The sequence below is a fragment of the Ranitomeya imitator genome, chromosome 2 (genome assembly GCF_032444005.1).
Source record: "Ranitomeya imitator isolate aRanImi1 chromosome 2, aRanImi1.pri, whole genome shotgun sequence".
Classification (NCBI taxonomy): domain Eukaryota; kingdom Metazoa; phylum Chordata; class Amphibia; order Anura; family Dendrobatidae; genus Ranitomeya; species Ranitomeya imitator.
In genome coordinates this window covers 185,162,647-185,181,801 of record NC_091283.1, presented here as the reverse complement: position 1 = coordinate 185,181,801, position 19,155 = coordinate 185,162,647, and the positions used below count along the sequence as shown (strand labels likewise).

The 19,155-nt window shown below is 48.5% G+C and overlaps 1 protein-coding gene across 9 annotated transcripts in view; it reads left to right on the top strand.

Moving 5' to 3' along the window:
- Positions 1-19,155, top strand: part of KDM5C (lysine demethylase 5C) — a 56,260-nt gene that overhangs the window by 24,882 nt on the left and 12,223 nt on the right. For 6 of the 9 annotated variants that reach the window (XM_069748260.1, XM_069748257.1, XM_069748262.1 and 3 more), the window contains 12 exons: positions 175-333; positions 443-562; positions 706-864; positions 967-1,148; positions 2,464-2,626; positions 3,057-3,176; positions 3,336-3,712; positions 4,038-4,162; positions 4,284-4,434; positions 4,571-4,667; positions 4,758-5,113; positions 5,216-5,354. In XM_069748260.1, coding sequence (XP_069604361.1) covers positions 175-333; positions 443-562; positions 706-864; positions 967-1,148; positions 2,464-2,626; positions 3,057-3,176; positions 3,336-3,712; positions 4,038-4,162; positions 4,284-4,434; positions 4,571-4,667; positions 4,758-5,113; positions 5,216-5,354 — 2,148 coding nt within the window. Of the gene's footprint in view, positions 1-174; positions 334-442; positions 563-705; positions 1,149-2,463; positions 2,627-3,056; positions 3,177-3,335; positions 3,713-4,037; positions 4,163-4,283; positions 4,435-4,570; positions 4,668-4,757; positions 5,114-5,215; positions 5,355-19,155 lie in introns of all 9 variants that reach the window. The other 3 variants (XM_069748256.1, XM_069748255.1, XM_069748254.1) reach the window with 1 other exon arrangement.

Genomic DNA, 19,155 nt, shown 5'->3' with positions numbered 1-19,155 from the left:
TTATATAGTGGAATAACAAGATCTTTCATCTCGAGCGTTGAGTGTAGTGTTTGCCAAAGCTCTGCATACTGGATCACACAACCTGGAAGAGATGAAGTGAAGGGCAGCTGCAGATTGATGGGGCCTGTTAGCTCCTATCCACTTACATTGCGGTCTCTTATGTCTTGGATACAGGTGGACACCTTCGTCTGTCGTATTTGCTCCCGTGGAGATGATGATGAGAAATTACTGCTTTGTGATGGATGTGATGACAACTACCACACGTTCTGTTTGCTGCCTCCACTCCCAGAACCCCCAAAAGGCATTTGGCACTGTCCCAAATGTGTCATTGCCGTAAGTTTAAAAAAAAAAAACTATCTTTCTGTAACTAGTGCATGTTGTGTATTTTTATGGTTTCTCTGATTTCTAATGATATAATTTTTCTCTTCCTGTTCTTTTTCAGGAATGTAAGAGGCCTCCTGAAGCTTTTGGATTTGAACAGGCTACTCGAGAGTATACATTACAAAGCTTTGGCGAAATGGCTGATTCATTCAAAGCGGATTACTTCAATATGCCAGTTCACGTAAGTTTGCCCATTCAGTTTGCGCATCGACTGTAAAGGTGACATGTTTCTATGGACCTCATTACTTACAATGACCAAACGATATATTGGGTATAATCTGTTTTGACTCAACCAGTATTAATATTTTTCTTTGCTGTCTACAGATGGTACCTACAGAGCTGGTGGAGAAGGAGTTCTGGCGCCTAGTGAACAGTATAGAGGAGGATGTGACTGTACAGTACGGAGCAGATATTCACTCCAAGGAATTTGGCAGCGGTTTCCCAATGCTCGATGGCAAATCGGAGTTGACTCCTGAGGAGGAGGTGATTGACTCATTTATCCTTTATCCTGTTTATCGCATCGCTCTATTTTCCAGGTTTTCATGCTTCGGTCTGCAATATTTTTTTTTTTTTTTTCTTCTTCAGTCATATGCCACAAGTGGATGGAACTTGAATGTTATGCCAATACTGGAGCAATCTGTTCTCTGTCACATCAATGCTGATATATCGGGTATGAAGGTACCCTGGCTCTATGTGGGCATGGTGTTCTCTGCTTTCTGTTGGCACATCGAGGATCATTGGAGCTATTCGATTAACTACCTTCATTGGTAAGTGTCATGGAGACCCAAAAGGGGTTTAAACCTACAACCTCAACCCTCTGACTTATTGATCCACAGTAATATTCACGGTTTTGAAGTTCTGTTGAAAGTGAAGTAACTTTATCATTTAGCACCCCCTGATGAGGGGCTAAATTGCCTTTGTTTACCTGGTACTGCAGATCCGTCCCAATCACTTTAATGAAACAGAGTTGCTACGCCAAACGCGTCACTAAAAAAAAGGACAAAAGAAGGGAGAAGCCAGTGATGCCTATGGTTAAAACGCAATACATAAAGTGCAAATGCACATATTGATTTCTAACTGTATTTTCAAAATGAGACATTTAGCAAACAATTGATCAATTCTTTGTGCTACCCCGCCACTTCACGGCATTCTCATAATGGGGCAGTCCTACTCTACGTTTTTTATATTCGCTGTGCCATAAAGGCCTCCTAAACGAGTTAAAAGCAAGACCACATTAAATGCAAGCTGTACCTGGAGCATTACTGAATCACTCCCATGGTGCCAGAGGGGCAAGCGAGGATAAAGGTTGACCAGGTCTAGGCATAGACATCCAGGCTTTGTTTAATTATGCACCTGTGTCTCAGCCTGTCTCACCCTTTATCTGTGGTGCTGGCTGGGCAGTGTGGAGGTTGGACCTGAAATGTCTATGCCTGGACCTGGTCAACCTTTATCCTCACTTGCCCCTCTGGCGCCATGGGAGTGATTCAGTAATGCTCTAGGTATAGCTTGCATTTAATGTGGTCTTGTTTTTAATTCGTTTAGGAGGCCTTTATGGCACAGCGAATATAAAAAACGTTGTGTAGGACTGCCCCATTATGAGAATGCCGTGACGTGGCAGGGTAGCTCAAAGAATTGATCAATTTTTTTCTAAATATCTCATTTTGAAAATACAGGTAGAAATTAATATGTGCATTTGCTCTTTATGTATTGCGTTTTAACCATAGGCAGCACTGGCTTCTCCCCTCTTTTGTACTAAAAAAGGGAGCCAGGTCGGAAACCTAGCACAGTTGATTATAACACGTTGATTAATTTCATCCAAGGGTTGGCAGAGTATTAGTTATGAGGGGTATGGGGGATCAAAGTACAACTGTTGTGCATGATCCGACCTAAACAGTAGATGGTAGCATTAAGGGGTAACAATAGTCTATCCAAACTGTAGAACATGATTGTGGATGAAGAGATCTTAGATCTGACCTATTAATCCCAATGTTTTTTGCTGCCCTTAATCTTTCCCTATAGTTTTTTTTTTTGTTTTTTTTTTCACTTTGGGAGTTGGATTAAGCCGCTGACTTTCTTTTCCAGGGGAGAGCCCAAGACCTGGTATGGTGTGCCGTCTTCTGCTGCTGAACAGCTTGAAGAAGTTATGAAGAAATTGACTCCAGAACTCTTTGAAAGTCAGCCAGATCTCCTCCATCAGTTGGTCACATTAATGAACCCCAACACCTTGATGGCACATGGGGTCCCGGTTAGTGTTTTTTTTTTTTTTCTTCTTTTTTTATTCTTTTGGAATGACATTTTCTAGTCACCTTTTATTCTGCACTCACTCATCATGTTAAAGGGAACATGCCACCTGAATTTGGCGGGATCGGTTTTCGGTCATATGGGCGGAGTTTTCAGGTGTTTAATTCACCCTTTCCTTACCCGCTGGCTGCATGCTGGCCGCAATATTGGATTGAAGTTCATTCTATGTCCTCCGTAGTACATGCCTGCGCAAGACAATCTTGCCTTGCGCAGGCGTGTACTACGGAGGACAGGGAATGAACTTCAATCCAATATTGCAGCCAGCGGGTAAGGACAGGGTGAATTAAACACCTGAAAACTCCGCCCATATGACCGAAAACCGGTCCCGCCAAATTCAGGTGACAGGTTCCCTTTAAATTGTCGTCCTCCCTTAGGTCGTGCGGACAAACCAATGTGCTGGAGAGTTCGTAATTACCTTTCCTAGAGCTTATCACAGCGGCTTCAACCAGGGTTACAACTTCGCTGAGGCAGTCAACTTCTGCACAGCTGACTGGGTGAGTGGATCATTAAAATGTTTTCAGGCTAAAGCCATGTACAGTTAGGGCATGGCTACAGTAAAAGGCAGCAGATGGCAGGTGCCAGCCACAGATTGCCAATTAGTCAGCCTAGGTATATCCAAGTCTATCTTACTGACCTGTCTGTCAAACTTCTAGCTCACTGCTGGCCGAAAATGTATCGAGCATTATCGGAGGCTTCGTCGATACTGCGTCTTCTCACACGAGGAGTTAATTTGCAAGATGGCTGCATGTCCTGAAAGATTGGACCTGACGTTGGCTGCTGCAGTGCACAAGGAGATGCTTATTCTGGTGCAAGAAGAACGGAGGCTCCGCAAGTCCCTGATGGAGCGAGGGATTACAGAGGCAGAGCGGGAAGCATTTGAGTTGCTCCCTGACGATGAACGGCAATGTCAGAAGTGCAAGACGACCTGCTTTCTATCTGCATTGGCATGCTATAACTGCCCTCAAGGCCTTGTGTGCCTGTATCACATTGAAGACCTGTGCCAGTGCCCGCCAGCTCGTCAGTATCTCAGGTAAGGCTGGAACTATGGAGACAAATTCATAAGACCCAGGTCTACAGACGTCCGTATTTTGCCGCTTCTGAATAGGAGGCAGTTTGCACGGCTTCCAATCTGCCAGCATCCCTGGAGATATATATATTATATGCCTGAAGCATTGTCATTATTGGGGCATGATGTTGCACATGGCCTAGTAATCAGAAGAGACGCCAGGCATGCCGGCAAGTAGGAGACAGATCGCATGGCTTCCATCTGGCAGCTATGGACTACTGATGTGGCTGTTGTACCAGAGCCCTATGAATCAGTGCTCTCATCTCTAGTATTGACCGATATATTTTAGGTACCGCTACACTCTTGATGAGCTACCAGCAATGTTATCCAAGTTAAAAATTCGGGGCGAGTCCTTTGACACCTGGGCAAACAAAGTGCGTCGGGCCTTGGAGCTTCAGAACGGGACTAAGATAGGTGAGCTCTGAACCACTCCTACGTCTGACTCCTATTTCTTGCCACAATTTTCATCGTGACTAAGTTGGCACAGATTTACTTGTTCAACTTTTAAATTTTTTTTTTTTTTTTTTTTTTGCAGAGCTGGAGCAACTGCAGGTCCTTGCAAAAGAGGCTTCAGACAAGAGGTTTGCTGAAAATGACCTGCTGCAAGAACTGAAAGGCACCATCAAAGAGGTGGAATCTTGTGTTACTGAGGCCCAGAAAGTTCTCAGTGATACCCAGTCTTCAAGGTTTGTTTTTGTGACTAGATTATATTTAGGGGTATTGCCGTCCACATAATATCCACTGAATAGGTGATAATTGTAAAATTTGGATCAGGATACCTGCCTGCCTGTCTAAATTTTTTTTTTTTTTTTTTTTTTTTAGGAGCAAATCCACAGTAATGTCCCTGGACAGTTTGCATAAGCTCGTACAACGTATCCAAGCTCTTCCGTGTGCACTGGATCAGTTGTCGCCACTACAGGTGATTGTGAAGTTATCCTCTTGCCCAGCTCAAGACATTGTCAGAGAAGGTCACGCACATTAAGTTTGTGTCTTTGATTTTGTTACTCAGGAACTTTTGGAACGGGCTAACTCCTTACAAAAAGAGGCAAAAAATTGCTTACAGTCTCTCCCAGGCAGCGCAGCCCAGATGAAAGAATTACTTGAGCGCTGTGATGCTTTTGGAGTGCAGTTACCCGAAGCCGAGCAGCTGGGGAGGCATTTACGCCAAGGACAGTGGCTATCCCGGGTACAGGCAGCACTAGTTGAAGGACGTTCGGGCACTCTCCAAGAGATGCGTTCGTTGTTGCAAGAAGCTGGCAAAGTGGCTGAGAGCCCGGCAGTGGAGAAAGCCCGTAGTGAGCTTCAGGAACTCATCTCCATTGCTCTCCGCTGGGAAGAGAAGGCCAAGATGTGTTTAGAAGCAAGGTGATCTTTAATTTCTATTCACCGGTTACAAAATATTATTCTCTACACTCTGCCCGTGGCACTTGTATTAATACAAAGCATCCTCATGTTTAATATTCCTAGGCAGAAGCATCCTCCTGCTACCCTTGAGGCAATCATTAAGGAAGCGGAGAACATTCCAGTGCAACTTCCTAATACACTAAGCCTAAAAGAAGCCCTCTGCAAGGCTCGAGCCTGGAGCGCCGACGTGGATGAGATTCAGGTCAGCTAGAATTTTACGTGGTCATGTCTTCAGGAACCAGTGATCACAAAGATTAAAGACATAGGGTAGTGTTCAAATCATGTGTCGGCAGCAGTGGGGCATCTACATGATAGATTTGCCCCTCTGTGTCCTTTTTTAGGGTTAAAAGCATTCAAAGAATTAATTTTTTTCCTAAGTAATACACCTCTCGTTGCCTTTTTTTTTGTTCAAATAAATTTTTATTAAGAATAACAGTACAATTAACATGTTTCATTTGCATTTTCAATACAGAGTATTTTTCCCCCCTCTCCCTTCAAACAGCCCCCTTCGATCCCAAAGCCCCCCTCCCCCACCCCACAAAGCAGCTCGTCTTGTTAATTACTACCATCATTAAAACAATTGAGTGTCTAATCCCTCAACCAATCGTATAAGCCACACTTCACATTACTATCCCATAGCAATCCATGGAGACCACATTTTATTGAACGTTTCAGTTTTTCCTTTCACCTCTCGTTGCCTAGTCGATCTGCAGTGACCAATCTTGGACAAGGAGCACAATGTTATAGAATCTTGTAAGCATTGATTGGAAGCTGTCTGGTTTTCCCTATGCTCCTATAGTGGGGGATAACAGCAGTTTTTGGCTACTCGCCATAAAATCTGTTTCTCGGAGCCTTCATAGGGGAACACAGGAAACCATGGGTGTATGCTGCTACCAGCCTCCTAGGGGCAGCAGCATACACCCATGGCTTCCTGTGTCCCCCCCCCAATGAAGCGATGGAGAAATAAGTATTTGATCCCTTGCTGATTTTGTAAGTTTTCCCACTGACAAAGACATGAACGGTCTATTTTAAGTGTAGGTTAATTTTAACATTGAGATAGAACATCAAAAATAAAATCCAGAAAAACAGGATTACTGTCGCCTCATTGGGGGACACAGGACTATGGGTGTTATGCTGCTATCTACTAGGAGGCGACACTGCATAATCTGAAAAAGATTAACCATGGTTCCTCCTCCTGCAGTATACACCCCTGGACGGCGTCAGCCTTCTCCAGTTTTTGCTTAGTGTCGCATAGGAGGCACACCTTTTTCTTTCCTCCGTTTTTCAGACTGGATTACGGATGAAGAAAAGTGGGTCTCCTGCGAGACTCCCGGCAGGGCTCCTACCTCGGCCCCCTGTTATAGGGGTGCCCGGTTGAAGTTGAGATGGCTATTCCCCATGTCTCTCCTTCCCCAGTCCCTCGGGTACTGGTTCGAAGTCGAGACCCCCCCCCCCTCCTTCCCCAATTCCTTTTGGTTTCTGGGTTGAGGTCGAGGCGAGGATAAAGCCCCTGAAGGTGACAGCAGCACCCTCCCTAATCCCCCTTTGGGGGCATTATGTTGAGACGCCTCTCAGGTAGAGCCTGTACAAGCAGCACTCTGCAGCTCCCAACAATGGGCCAGCACACTGCGCCTGCATCCAGGGACCCCAGCCCAGCTGCGGGCTCCTGTCGGGGCCGGGGGAGTGCAGGCAGGCATGGCACAATTGAGACACAGGGCTCCCTGCTCCCCTGTCTCTGCAGCAGCACCAGCTCTATAGTGCCTCAGGGGGACCCCTCACAGGGCCCCCCTTCCACTGATAGCCCCACCGCTATCCTGCCTTTAAATCCGGGGGGGTCCGGTTCAGATCCGACCCCCTCCCCGGACTTCCACGCCGGCCTGGAGCCTTTCTGGGCATCAGGCATCTAATTTAGGCCGCGGCTTTGGCCTAGCTGAAGCCGCCGCCGCCTCCTCTCCGGCCCACCCCCCCCGGATGACAAATATGACTCTACAGTGTCATAGAGGGGGCGGATCGAGACAGGGCGCGTTTTTACACAGCTCTGCCACCTTTTTCAGCTCTCCGCCCCCTACTCCCCCTTCCTCTTCTTCTCGGTGGCCATTTCTGCTGCCATTTCCCGGTCAGCAGGACCAGGCCAGCCAGTCTCCGGGGGGCACAGGACTGTGGATCTTCGGCGCTGGACCTAGGAGCAAACTGGTGGGGTAAGATCACAGCTGGGTTTTTTTACTCGGCTGTGAATCCATATTCCCTATAAGGCTACCCTATAGGTTCCTCTGCATAGCAGCTCTTCTGCACTCTGTGCACTATGCCGGGCTCAAGGTCCAAGAGAACCGGGCAGGACTGCTATTATGCATTCTGCACAGCCTGCAGGACCGCTCTCCCCAGTGGCAGCACGTACCTGCACTGCAAGGACTGCATCCAGACTACTGCGTCAGAGCCCCAAGAAGCCCCTACCAATGCTTCGGTGTCTAATGCCATGCCGGATTGGGTCACTCAGAGATCGCAATCTATGACGCAGTCTATAGATAACCAAAACCTCCAAATTGCTTCAGGCTCTGCAGAGTCATGCCTCGGCTATGACCGTTACCCAGCAAAGGGAGAGCTTGACTCAGGAACAGGACGACCCTGGCACATCCACGTCTAGGTCAGGAAGCAAGCGGACCCTGAGGTCAAGTCCATCTGCATCATCCAATAGCACACAGTCATCCCCCTTCTAAGGAGTGACACCATAGTTCCAGGTCATATACAGGTCCTTCTCAAAAAATTAGCATATAGTGTTAAATTTCATTATTTACCATAATGTAATGATTACAATTAAACTTTCATATATTATAGATTCATTATCCACCAACTGAAATTTGTCAGGTCTTTTATTGTTTTAATACTGATGATTTTGGCATACAACTCCTGATAACCCAAAAAACCTGTCTCAAAAAATTAGCATATTTCACCCATCCAATCAAATAAAAGTGTTTTTTAATAACAAACAAAAAAACCAACAAATAATAATGTTCAGTTATGCACTCAATACTTGGTCGGGAATCCTTTGGCAGAAATGACTGCTTCAATGCGGCGTGGCATGGAGGCAATCAGCCTGTGACACTGCTGAGATGTTATGGAGGCCCAGGATGCTTCAATAGCGGCCTTAAGCTCATCCAGAGTGTTGGGTCTTGCGTCTCTCAACTTTCTCTTCACAATATCCCACAGATTCTCTATGGGGTTCAGGTCAGGAGAGTTGGCAGGCCAATTGAGCACAGTAATACCATGGTCAGTAAACCATTTACCAGTGGTTTTGGCACTGTGAGCAGGTGCCAGGTCGTGCTGAAAAATGAAATCTTCATCTCCATAAAGCATTTCAGCCGATGGAAGCATGAAGTGCTCCAAAATCTCCTGATAGCTAGCTGCATTGACCCTGCCCTTGATGAAACACAGTGGACCAACACCAGCAGCTGACATGGCACCCCACACCATCACTGACTGTGGGTACTTGACACTGGACTTCAGGCATTTTGGCATTTCCTTCTCCCCAGTCTTCCTCCAGACTCTGGCACCTTGATTTCCGAATGACATGCAAAATTTGCTTTCATCAGAAAAAAGTACTTGGGACCACTTAGCAACAGTCCAGTGCTGCTTCTCTGTAGCCCAGGTCAGGCGCCTCTGCCGCTGTTTATGGTTCAAAAGTGGCTTTACCTGGGGAATGCGGCACCTGTAGCCCATTTCCTGCACACGCCTGTGCACGGTGGCTCTGGATGTTTCCACACCAGACTCAGTCCACTGCTTCCTCAGGTTCCCCAAGGTCTGGAATCGGTCCTTCTCCACAATCTTCCTCAGGGTCCGGTCTCCTCTTCTCGTTGTACAGCGTTTTCTGCCACATTGTTTCCTTCCAACAGACTTACCATTGAGGTGCCTTGATACAGCACTCTGGGAACAGCCTATTTGTTGAGAAATTTCTTTCTGGGTCTTACCCTCTTGCTTGAGGGTGTCAATGATGGCCTTCTTGACATCTGTCAGGTCGCTAGTCTTAGGGTACCGTCACACTATAACATTTCGATCGCTACGACGGTACGATTCGTGACGTTCCAGCGATATCGTTACGATATCGCTGTGTCTGACACGCAGCAGCGATCAGGGATCCTGCTGAGAATCGTACGTCGTAGCAGATCGTTTAGAACTTTTTCATCGCTGGATCTCCCGCTGTCATCGCTAGATCGGTGTGTGTGACACCGATCTAGCGATCTAGCGATGCGATCCAGCGATGCGTTCGCTTGTAACCAGGGTAAACATCGGGTAACTAAGCGCAGGACCGCGCTTAGTTACCCGATGTTTACCCTGGTTACAAGCGTTAAACTAAAAAAAAACAAACAGCACATACTTACATTCTGGTGTCCGTCAGGTCCCTTGCCGTCTCTGCTTCCCGCACTGTGACTGCCGGCCGTAAAGTGAAAGCAGAGCACAGCGGCTGTGCTTTCACTTTCACTTTACGGCCGGCAGTCAGTGAATGCGGGAAGGGACCTGACGGACACCAGAATGTAAGTATGTGCTGTTTGTTTTTTTTTAGTTTAACGCTTGTAACCAGGGTAAACATCGGGTAACTAAGCGCGGTCCTGCGCTTAGTTACCCGATGTTTACCCTGGTTACCCAGGGACCTCGGCATAGTTGGTCGCTGGAGAGCTGTCTGTGTGACAGCTCCCCAGCGACCACACTACGATTTACCTACGATCACGGCCAGGTCATATCGCTGGTCGTGATCGTAGGTAAATCGTATAGTATGACGGTACCCTTACCCATGATGGGGGTTTTGAGTAATGAACCAGGCAGGGAGTTTATAAAAGCCTCAGGTATCTTTTGCATGTGTTTAGAGTTAATTAGTTGATTCAGAAGATTAGGGTAATAGGTCGTTTAGAGAACCTTTTCTTGATATGCTAATTTTTTGAGACAGGTTTTTTGGGTTATCAGGAGTTGTATGCCAAAATCATCAGTATTAAAACAATAAAAGACCTGACAAATTTCAGTTGGTGGATAATGAATCTATAATATATGAAAGTTTAATTGTAATCATTACATTATGGTAAATAATGAAATTTAACACTATATGCTAATTTTTTGAGAAGGACCTGTAGACTGTCCCCTTCCAGGGGCAGACAATGCAGATCTCCGCAATCCCCGACCAGAGAAGGCCTCCTCCCCAGCTCACCCAGCAGGGGATGCCTCAGTGATACACAGGATTCGGAAGGCTTCTGTGACTCCGACTCAGACAGGGAAATGGAGAGGTCCCTGATCCCAATCCCCCCCTAGCAATACAGCGCTAGTTGAGGACATAATCTCTTCCATCCATCGGGTGCAGGACGCTTCTGATCCGCCACCAGAGGCCCCAGAGCACAAGATTTCCTTTGAAGGAGCTCTGAAGCCGCCTAAGGTTTTCTCTAACAACCCAGAGTTTAAGGCGATCCTTAAAAAGCAGCTCTAGCAGCCTGAGTAAAAAAAAAAAAAAAAAAATCGCTAATCGCAAATATCTGGAGGCAAGGTACCCTTTCCCACAGAAGGACACCAAGGAATGGACAGATCCACCAGAAGTGGACCCCCCAGGCTCTAGACTAGCAACACAGACCCTCTTTTCACTGCCAGATAGCTTGACCCTCAGGGACGCAGCAGACCGGCAGGAAGAACGCATGGCTCGTTCAATTTTCGAGGCGGCAGGGCCTCCCTGGCTCCCGCGTTCGCTTCAGTTTAGGGTGCCAAGGCCATCCTGGCTTGGGCCAAAAAAAAATAAAAAATTACAAGCTGGCCTCCAAGCATCTGCTCCTGTGCTGTTGGACCAGAGCTGTCGGACCAAGTGATTTCAAATAGCAGTTGTAGCAGATTACATGCTTCATGGAGCTCTGGATTCAGCAAGGGGCGTAGCGGGGATAGCATCAAACGCCATCACGATTCGGCATATCCTCTGGCTGCAGAATGGAAAGCGGACGCAGCCTCAAAGTCCTTCACACACCTCCCGTATCTCAGTGGGCGACTTTTCAGTGAAAAGTTGGACACATGATATCCAACGCCACCGGGGGTAAGAGTACCTCTCTCCCTCAACTGAAACCTAAACGCACTTACAAGAAGCATAACCAAACCCGATTCCGATCCTTTCGGAATTCTTCGGGCTGGTCCATCTCGCATCCAGCACAAAATCGTAACCGTTCCCCACGCAGGGACAACTCATGGTCGATGCAAAGGTCGGACAAGACCTGGCAGTCAAAAGCAGGCCAGTCAAAGCCCTAAGGAGGAAAACCTCAGACGTTCTCCTCCTCATGACTCATGGACTCCGGAAGACATCCCACCCGTAGGCGGCCGACTTTGCTCTTTCAGCAAGTCTGGATGCCTTTTAAAGAAGACCGGTGGCTCAGGGAACTAGTGTCTTCCGGATACAAGATAGAGGTCACCTCCAACCCACCGGACAGATTCTTCCTCTGTTCCCCCAAAACCGCCAGCCAAGGCTCGTGCCTTCCACCAAGCGGATTCCTCGCTTATTCAAGCAGGAGTCATAGTACCGGTTCCCGCAGCCGGGCGCTTCCGAGGGTTCTACTCCAATCTATTCATAGTCCCCAAGAAAGGAGGCAGCGTGTGGCCCATACTGGACCTAAAACAACTCAACAAATATGTATGGGTTCATCACTTCCGCATGGAGTCCCTTCGGTCCATCATTGCGTCCATGGAGAAGGGAGAATATCTCGCCTTCATAGACATACCAGACGCATACCTGCATATACCGATTGCACCTGCTCATCAGAGTTTTCTGAGGTTCGCAATCGACAATGATCACTACCAGTTCGTGGCTTTCCCGTTCGAACTCACCACGGCTCCCAGAATGTTTACCAAGGTCATGGCAGCCACCATGGACGTCCTGCACTCCAGAGGCATACTAGTCATTCCATACTTGGACGATCTACTCATCAAGGCTCCCACCTTCAAGGACTGTGAGCTCAGCGTCTCAATCACAACCGACACTGAGTCAGATGGGCTGGTTAGTCAACCTACAAAGGTCATCACCAACCCCGAATCAGTCTCTGACCTTCCTGGGAATGCTATTCAACACCTCCAGGGGTCTAGTGCTCTTTCCCAAGGACAAGGAACTGGCTCTCCCCCTTGGGTTTCGCACCCTCCTCCGCAAACCTCGATCTCCGGTTTGCCATGAGTCCTCGGCAGGATGGGGGCAGCAATAAAAGCTGTCCCATTTGCCCAGTTTCACCTCAGACCTCTCCAACTAGCCATTCTCCAAGTCCAAGGACAGGAATCCTTTTTCTCTCGACAGTGAATTCCAGCTAACATCGTCAACCAGGAGGTCCCTGCACTGGTGGCTCAAGCCAACCTCGCTAGCAAAGGGGAAATCCTTTCTCACAGGTCAATGGAAGGTTCTGACCACCGATGCGAGCCTGACGGGTTGGGGTGCGGTGCACCTACACCACAGGGCAAGTGGTCCCCAGTGGAAGCGACCATGCCCATCAACATCCTGGAAATTCGTGATATCCTCCTGGCATTGAGGGCCTTCCATCACTTACTGGCAGCCTCTCACATCAGAATGCAGTCGGACAATGCCACGGCTGTGGCATATGTGAATCACCAAGGGGGGACCCGCAGTACCCAGGCGATGCGAGAAGTGTCACACCTCCTCCACTGGGTGGAGGACACGGGCTCTGTTCTCTCAGCGGTCCACATCCCGGGTGTGGACAACTGGGAAGCAGACTTTCTCAGACAAGGAATAAACTCGGGAGAGTGGTCTCTCCATCCTGAAATTTTTCGCCAGATCTGCCATCGCTGGGGGACCCTGGATGTGGACCTAATGGCATCCCACTTCAATGCCAAGGTCTCCAACTTCATGGCGAGAACACACGATCTGCGGTCGCTCGGACCAGACGCTCTGGTTCAGGACTGGACCCAATTCCAGCTTCTGTACATTTTTCCACCTCTCTCCCTGATATCCAGAGTGGTGAGGAAGATCAAGCAAGAGGGAGTTCCAACCATCCTAATTGCACCAGACTGGCCCAGATGTACATGGTACGCCGACGTACAACTTTCAGCAGATGCCCCCTGGCGCCTCTCCGACCGCCCGGATCTTCTATCACAAGGCCCGTTCTACCACCAGAATTCTGGCTCTCAATTTGACGGCGTGGCCCTTGAGACCTGGGTTCTAACCCAGGCAGGGCTCTCGGCGGACGTCATTAGGACCGTGATCAGGGTACGGAAGCTGCCTCTGCCAAGATCTATTACCGTACCTGGAAAGTTATCTTTACCTGGTGCGAATCTCGCGGCCAGACCCCATTCCCTTATTCCCTCCCCAAAGTACTTGGATTTCTCCAATCGGGTCTGGAGGCCAGGCTGTCCCTGGGCTCGCTTAAGAGCCAGGTGTCAGCCCTCTCAGTACTTTTTCAAAGGCGCATTGCTATCAAGCCGCAAGTAAGGACATTCCTTCAGGGGGTTTTCCCGATCGGTTCCCCCTTTACAGACGACCACTAGAAACGTGGGACCTCCACCTGGTCCTGACAGCATTTTTTTCCTGGTGACAATCCCCTACGCAGGGTGTCTGATCTGACAGCACTCTCCTGCAGATGGCCCTTTCTGTTTTTTTTCACCAGCACAAGGTAGTTCTCCGTACGGTCCCATCCTTCCTTCCGAAGGTTCTGTCCAACTTCCACCTCAATGAGGAAATTTCTCTGCCTTCCCTTTGTCTAGTTCATAGAGTGGAGAAGGCTCTGCATACACTTGACCTTGTCAGGGCATTGCATATATGTATCTAGAACTGCGTCCTTCCAGAGGTCTGATTCTCTTTTCCTTCTGCCGGAAGGCGGCCGCAAGGGTCTGCCAGCTTCCAAAGCTATCCTTGCCAGTTGGATCAAATCCACCATACAAGAGGCCTACCGCCTTAAGAATTCTTTTTCCAGCCGGTATTACGGCACACTCTACACGGGCGGTAGGGGCCTCCTGGGCCATTCGGCACCAGGCTTCGGCACAACAAGTGTGTAAGGGACCACTTGGACTAACCTACACACGTTTACTAAACACTACAGAGTTCATACCCAGTCCTCAGCGGACGTGAGCCTGGGTGGACGGGTTCTGCAGGTGGCGGTGCCCCAAGTTTAGGGGCCTGTCAGCACAATATTGGTCCATTGCTTCCCACCCAGGGACTGCTTTGGGACGTCCTGTGTCCCCCAATGAGGTGACAGAGTAAAGGAGATTTTTGTGTGCTCACCGTAAAATCTTTCTCTTAGCCTCTAATTGGGGGACACCTTCCACCCTGTTGCCCTTTCCGGGCCGTTGTTACTGTTGAGTTCTCATTGTTTTTCTTGAGCTCGTACATAGCTGCCTTCTTATAGGCATGATTGTTGTTCATGTTACATTCCTCCTACTGCTTTTGCACAAAACTGGAGAAGGCTGACGCCGTCCAGGGGTGTGTACTGCAGAGGAGCCATGGTTAATCTTTTTCAGATTATGCATAGTGTCGCCTCCTAGTGGACAGCAGCATAACACCCATGGTCCTGTGTCCCCCAATTAAAGGCTAAGAGAATGATTTTTTTGGTTGCGTACCGTAAAATCTGTTTCTCGGAGCCTTCATTGGGGGACACAGGAAACCATGGGTGTATGCTGCTGCCGCTAGGAGGCTGACACTATGCAAATAAGTTAGCTCCTCCTCCGCAGTGTACACCCCACCAACAGGAAGTAGGATATTCAGTTAGTGAGAAAGCAGTAGGAGAAGCAACATGTGAAAGAGAGAACTCCAACTTTAACAATATAACTCAATAAACAAAGTTCAACTTGAGATGGTGCTGTGTCCCCCAATGAAGGTTCCGTCAATCAGCTTTAACGGTAAGCAACCAAAAATCCTGTTTTCTCTATCATATCATTGGGGGACACAGGAAACAATGGGACGTCCCAAAGCAGTCCCTGGGGCGGGAACAGCAGAAAAACTCTAATCAGATCGGAGAAACTCACCACCGTCGCCTGCAAGGTCTTTCTACCGACATTTTTTCCAGACGCCGGAATCAAAATTTTCTCCGGATCCGGAAAAAAGCGGAAGGAACGCTGAGCCATGCGGCGCAATCCGGCACTAATACAAGTCAATAAGGAAAACTTTTTTTTCTTTTGCGAACATGTGGAGGACCCATCATCGCTCTGTAAAAGTGCAGGGCGGAGGTCCTATGTGAAATGCCAGGAGGCGCCCACTGCCCTGGTAGAGTGCGCCTTACACCTGGAAAAAGCAGCTCTGCTCTGACCTGGTAAACCTAAAAATTGCTGACTGGATTTAGTAAGCATTCATTGACCTAGAGGCCGGAGGGGGAGGGGTGGACTAGCTGGATAGACACACGTTGCCCTGGCCAGGTAGCCTGATGAGAACGCTACGAAGGATGAGTCCGAGCCGGATGAAAGGAAGGGGATCAAGAATGATGGACAGAGTTATGGAGAACCTTGGCAAGATAAGGGAAGAGCACTGAACCGGTGATCCACAGAATGTGCAAAACTGTTGCCACAGACTCTGCGAGACTCTGGGAGTTGTTGAGAGGACGAAGGGAAAGCTATAAAATGAAAATGGACCTGCCACTCGTAAAAGAACAAAAGCGGGAATCTTCAAAGTCTTAAAGAAAAGAGGACCTGGATAAAGTCTTCCATAGGACAAAGGAAAACAAATGTGGTTCCCAGGAAGCAATTACTGAACGAAGAGATTTCATCCTGAAAGACAAGGATGAACTCCTCTGTTAGATCCCTTCGAGTCACGCTGAGTAAAAAAAACCACCAGGAGAATGACAAGGGTTAGGCTGAGGAAGAAGAGAGCTTGTCCCTCCGGTGACCTTCTTACTAATTTGGTTCAACTTGGAGCCAAACTGACGGGAACCCTGGAAAGACAAGTTGGTGAGGAACTTCTGAGGATAAGTTCACCTGCCACGCCTTAAAGGGACTCTGTCACCTGAATTTGGCGGGCTCTCTGTCCGGTCCGATGGGCGGTGTTTTCTCTTTATTCATGCACCCCTTCCTTTCCCGCTTACCGCAATATTATCTTGAATGTGAGTCTGGTTCCTCTGTAGTTCACGCGTGCGCAAAGCAATCTTGCCTTGCGAACGCGCAGTATGCTTTGCCCAACTGCGGGCAAAGCCGAAAAGCATTAGTGCGCCAGCGCATGCGCACATGTCCTGGAAGTATTTCGCTGTGTTCCGGGACAATGTGTCCCCCATTCCCTACGTGTGCACATAGCTGTCCTTGCGGACCAATTAAGGCGATTTCCTCCAATCGGACTCCAGAAAGAGAGCCCAGATGGAGCTGCTTAGCCCATGCGTCTATGAACTTTGCTGCCCAGGTGGAGACAAAGACAGGGCACAATGTAACGGTGGTCACTTCAAGGTTGACCTTGCCAAGGACTATTAGTCCGCCGTTGGTATCCTTGAGGGATGCTGTCTCTGGGAGAGGAAGGGTCTATGGAAAAAGTTGTCTAGATGAGCATTGGGAGGCACAATAGAATATGAGCAGTCGAAGGAGGAGAGTCCATGGAAAACATGGAAAGTTGGCCCTAGGAAAGAGTACATAGGCCCCTGAAGAAAACTTGACTGACAAAAGGAAGATCTTTCCATATGACATGGAAGAACCTATCTGTCCTGGACACTCTGGAACGGGGAGAGGACTGTAGTGTGTGGATCTACTTGCCTAAGTATAAGGCTAGGTTCACGTTGCGTTAGTGCAGTCCGTTTAGCGCATACGCTAACGGACTGCGTTAATGCAATGTCCTAAAAGGATCGCGTTTAGCGATCGCGCTAGCGCAGATGCCCGATCTGCGCTAGCGAGAAAAGACCCAAAAACGCTGCAGACAGCATTCGAGGTCCGTCACAAAATAACGGAACATTGCTAACGCATGCCAAAAATGGCATACGTTAGGGATGCGTTACATACATTGCGGTCAATGGGTGCGCTAACGGATCCGTTACATTGCGATAGTGGCGCTATGTAACGTATTCTGTTAGCGGATACCCACTAACGCAATGTGAACCCAGTCTAAGACGCCACACAAACGATAACAGTGGAAAAGGTACAAATCCTTATGAAGGAACGTGTCATCACAAAACTCTTCATTGGATCCAGGCCTGGAGCAGCCTTCTACACTGGACGATGCTTTTGCAGAGTAAGATCCAATTCCTGTTCAAGGAGGGAGAATTCGTTCCTTCCACTGTCGGCAATAAAATCCCAGAGTTGCTGAAAGCTGTATCCACTGTCTGTAAGAAAGAAGAGGTAAGTGCTGACAAATGAATAGGGAGCTCTGGTATTGAGGTAGCTCAATCATGAGTGAAGATATTATATGGGCTCTGACTTCGTAAGAGACAGCCAGAACGTATAAACTGTAAGGATACCATCACACAGTGGCACTTTTGTCGCTACGACGGTACGATCCGTGACGTTCCAGCGATATCCATACGATATCGCTGTGTCTGACACGCAGCAGCGATCCGGGACCCTGCTGAGAATCGTACGTCGTAGCAGATCGTTTGGAACTTTCTTTCGTCGCTGGATCGGTGTGTGAGACACCGATCCAGCGATGCGTTCGCTTGTAACCAGGGTAAACATCGGGTTACTAAGCGCAGGGCCGCGCTTAGTAACCCAATGTTTATCCTGGTTACCATCGTAAATGTAAAAAACCAAACAAACACTACATAGTTACATTCCGGTGTCCGTCAGGTCCCTTGCCGTCTGCTTCCCGCACTGACTGACTGCCGGCCGTAAAGTGAAAGCAGAGCACAGCGGTGATGTCACCGCTGTGCTGTGCTTTCACTTTACGGCAGTCAGTCAGTGCGGGAAGCAGACGGCAAGGGACAGACACCAGAATGTAAGTATGTAGTGTTTGTTTTTTTACGCTGGTAACCAGGGTAAACATCGGGTTACTAAGCACGGCCCTGCGCTTAGTAACCCGATGTTTACCCTGGTTACCAGGGGACTTCGGCATCGTTGGTCGCTGGAGAGCTGTCTGTGTGACAGCTCTCCAGCGACCACACAACGACTTACCAACGATCACGGCCAGGTCGTATCGCTGGTCGTGATCGTTGGTAAATCGTATAGTGTAACGGTACCCTAAATCATTTATGATAGCAGTAACGCACTGGATAGTGCAGATAGATCTAGGACAGCACTGTAACTGACCTACTGGATAGTTAGTGGTAGGCCCGAAATAACCAGACGGTGTGGAAAGGCCCCTGGGGAGCAACACGCAATTAAGGCCCAGTGCCTGACTGAAGAAAAAACTGCAACCATCCGGTACCTGACACCAGCGTGTCCGACCTACCTGAAAGTGGACTGGCCACTAATGCTGCTGCCGAGATCCACCTTGTGGTACTGAGATCCATCCTGTGGTACGTGGTGGAATTTCTGTTTAGCTGTTAATAGATTACAGATGTTATTGGCCATGAAACACGAGGCAGAAGGTGCACCTCTGACACACCTGAAAGCGGACTAACCGCTGAGGCAGCCAACCAGAAGTGGTGAATACCGGGCACCTCTCTGAGTGGTGACTAGAGGGGAGCATAGATGCTGCAAAAGACCCTGAGGTACGTGATAGAGGGTGCTTCTGACTCGCCTGACTCTGGGGCAGAAGAGCAGGACCAATGCAACAATCTGCCTCGGGCACGTCTAAACCACTGGAAATATGGTAGGCATTGACTAAATGAGTCTGGAAGATGACGCATCTAAAACCTGGATAGAGTATTGCTACAATCGAACGCGAGGAGCGTGCGTCTGACTTGCGTGAATACAGTACAAAACGCCAGTACCACTGCAGCGGGCAATCCAAGACACGTCTGATTTGGTGAAAATACGACAGATTCAAAATACCGTACTGTACCTGGAAGGTGGATAGAGTGCTGCTACGATTGGCTCTCCGTATCCTGTGACTATGGCAGATAGAGTACTGCTGCGATCCGCTCTCAGTATCCTGCGACTGAATCAGCATGGAGAGAACCCTGGAGAAGGGTATCGGAGAGAGCCGATTCAGTGTTGCG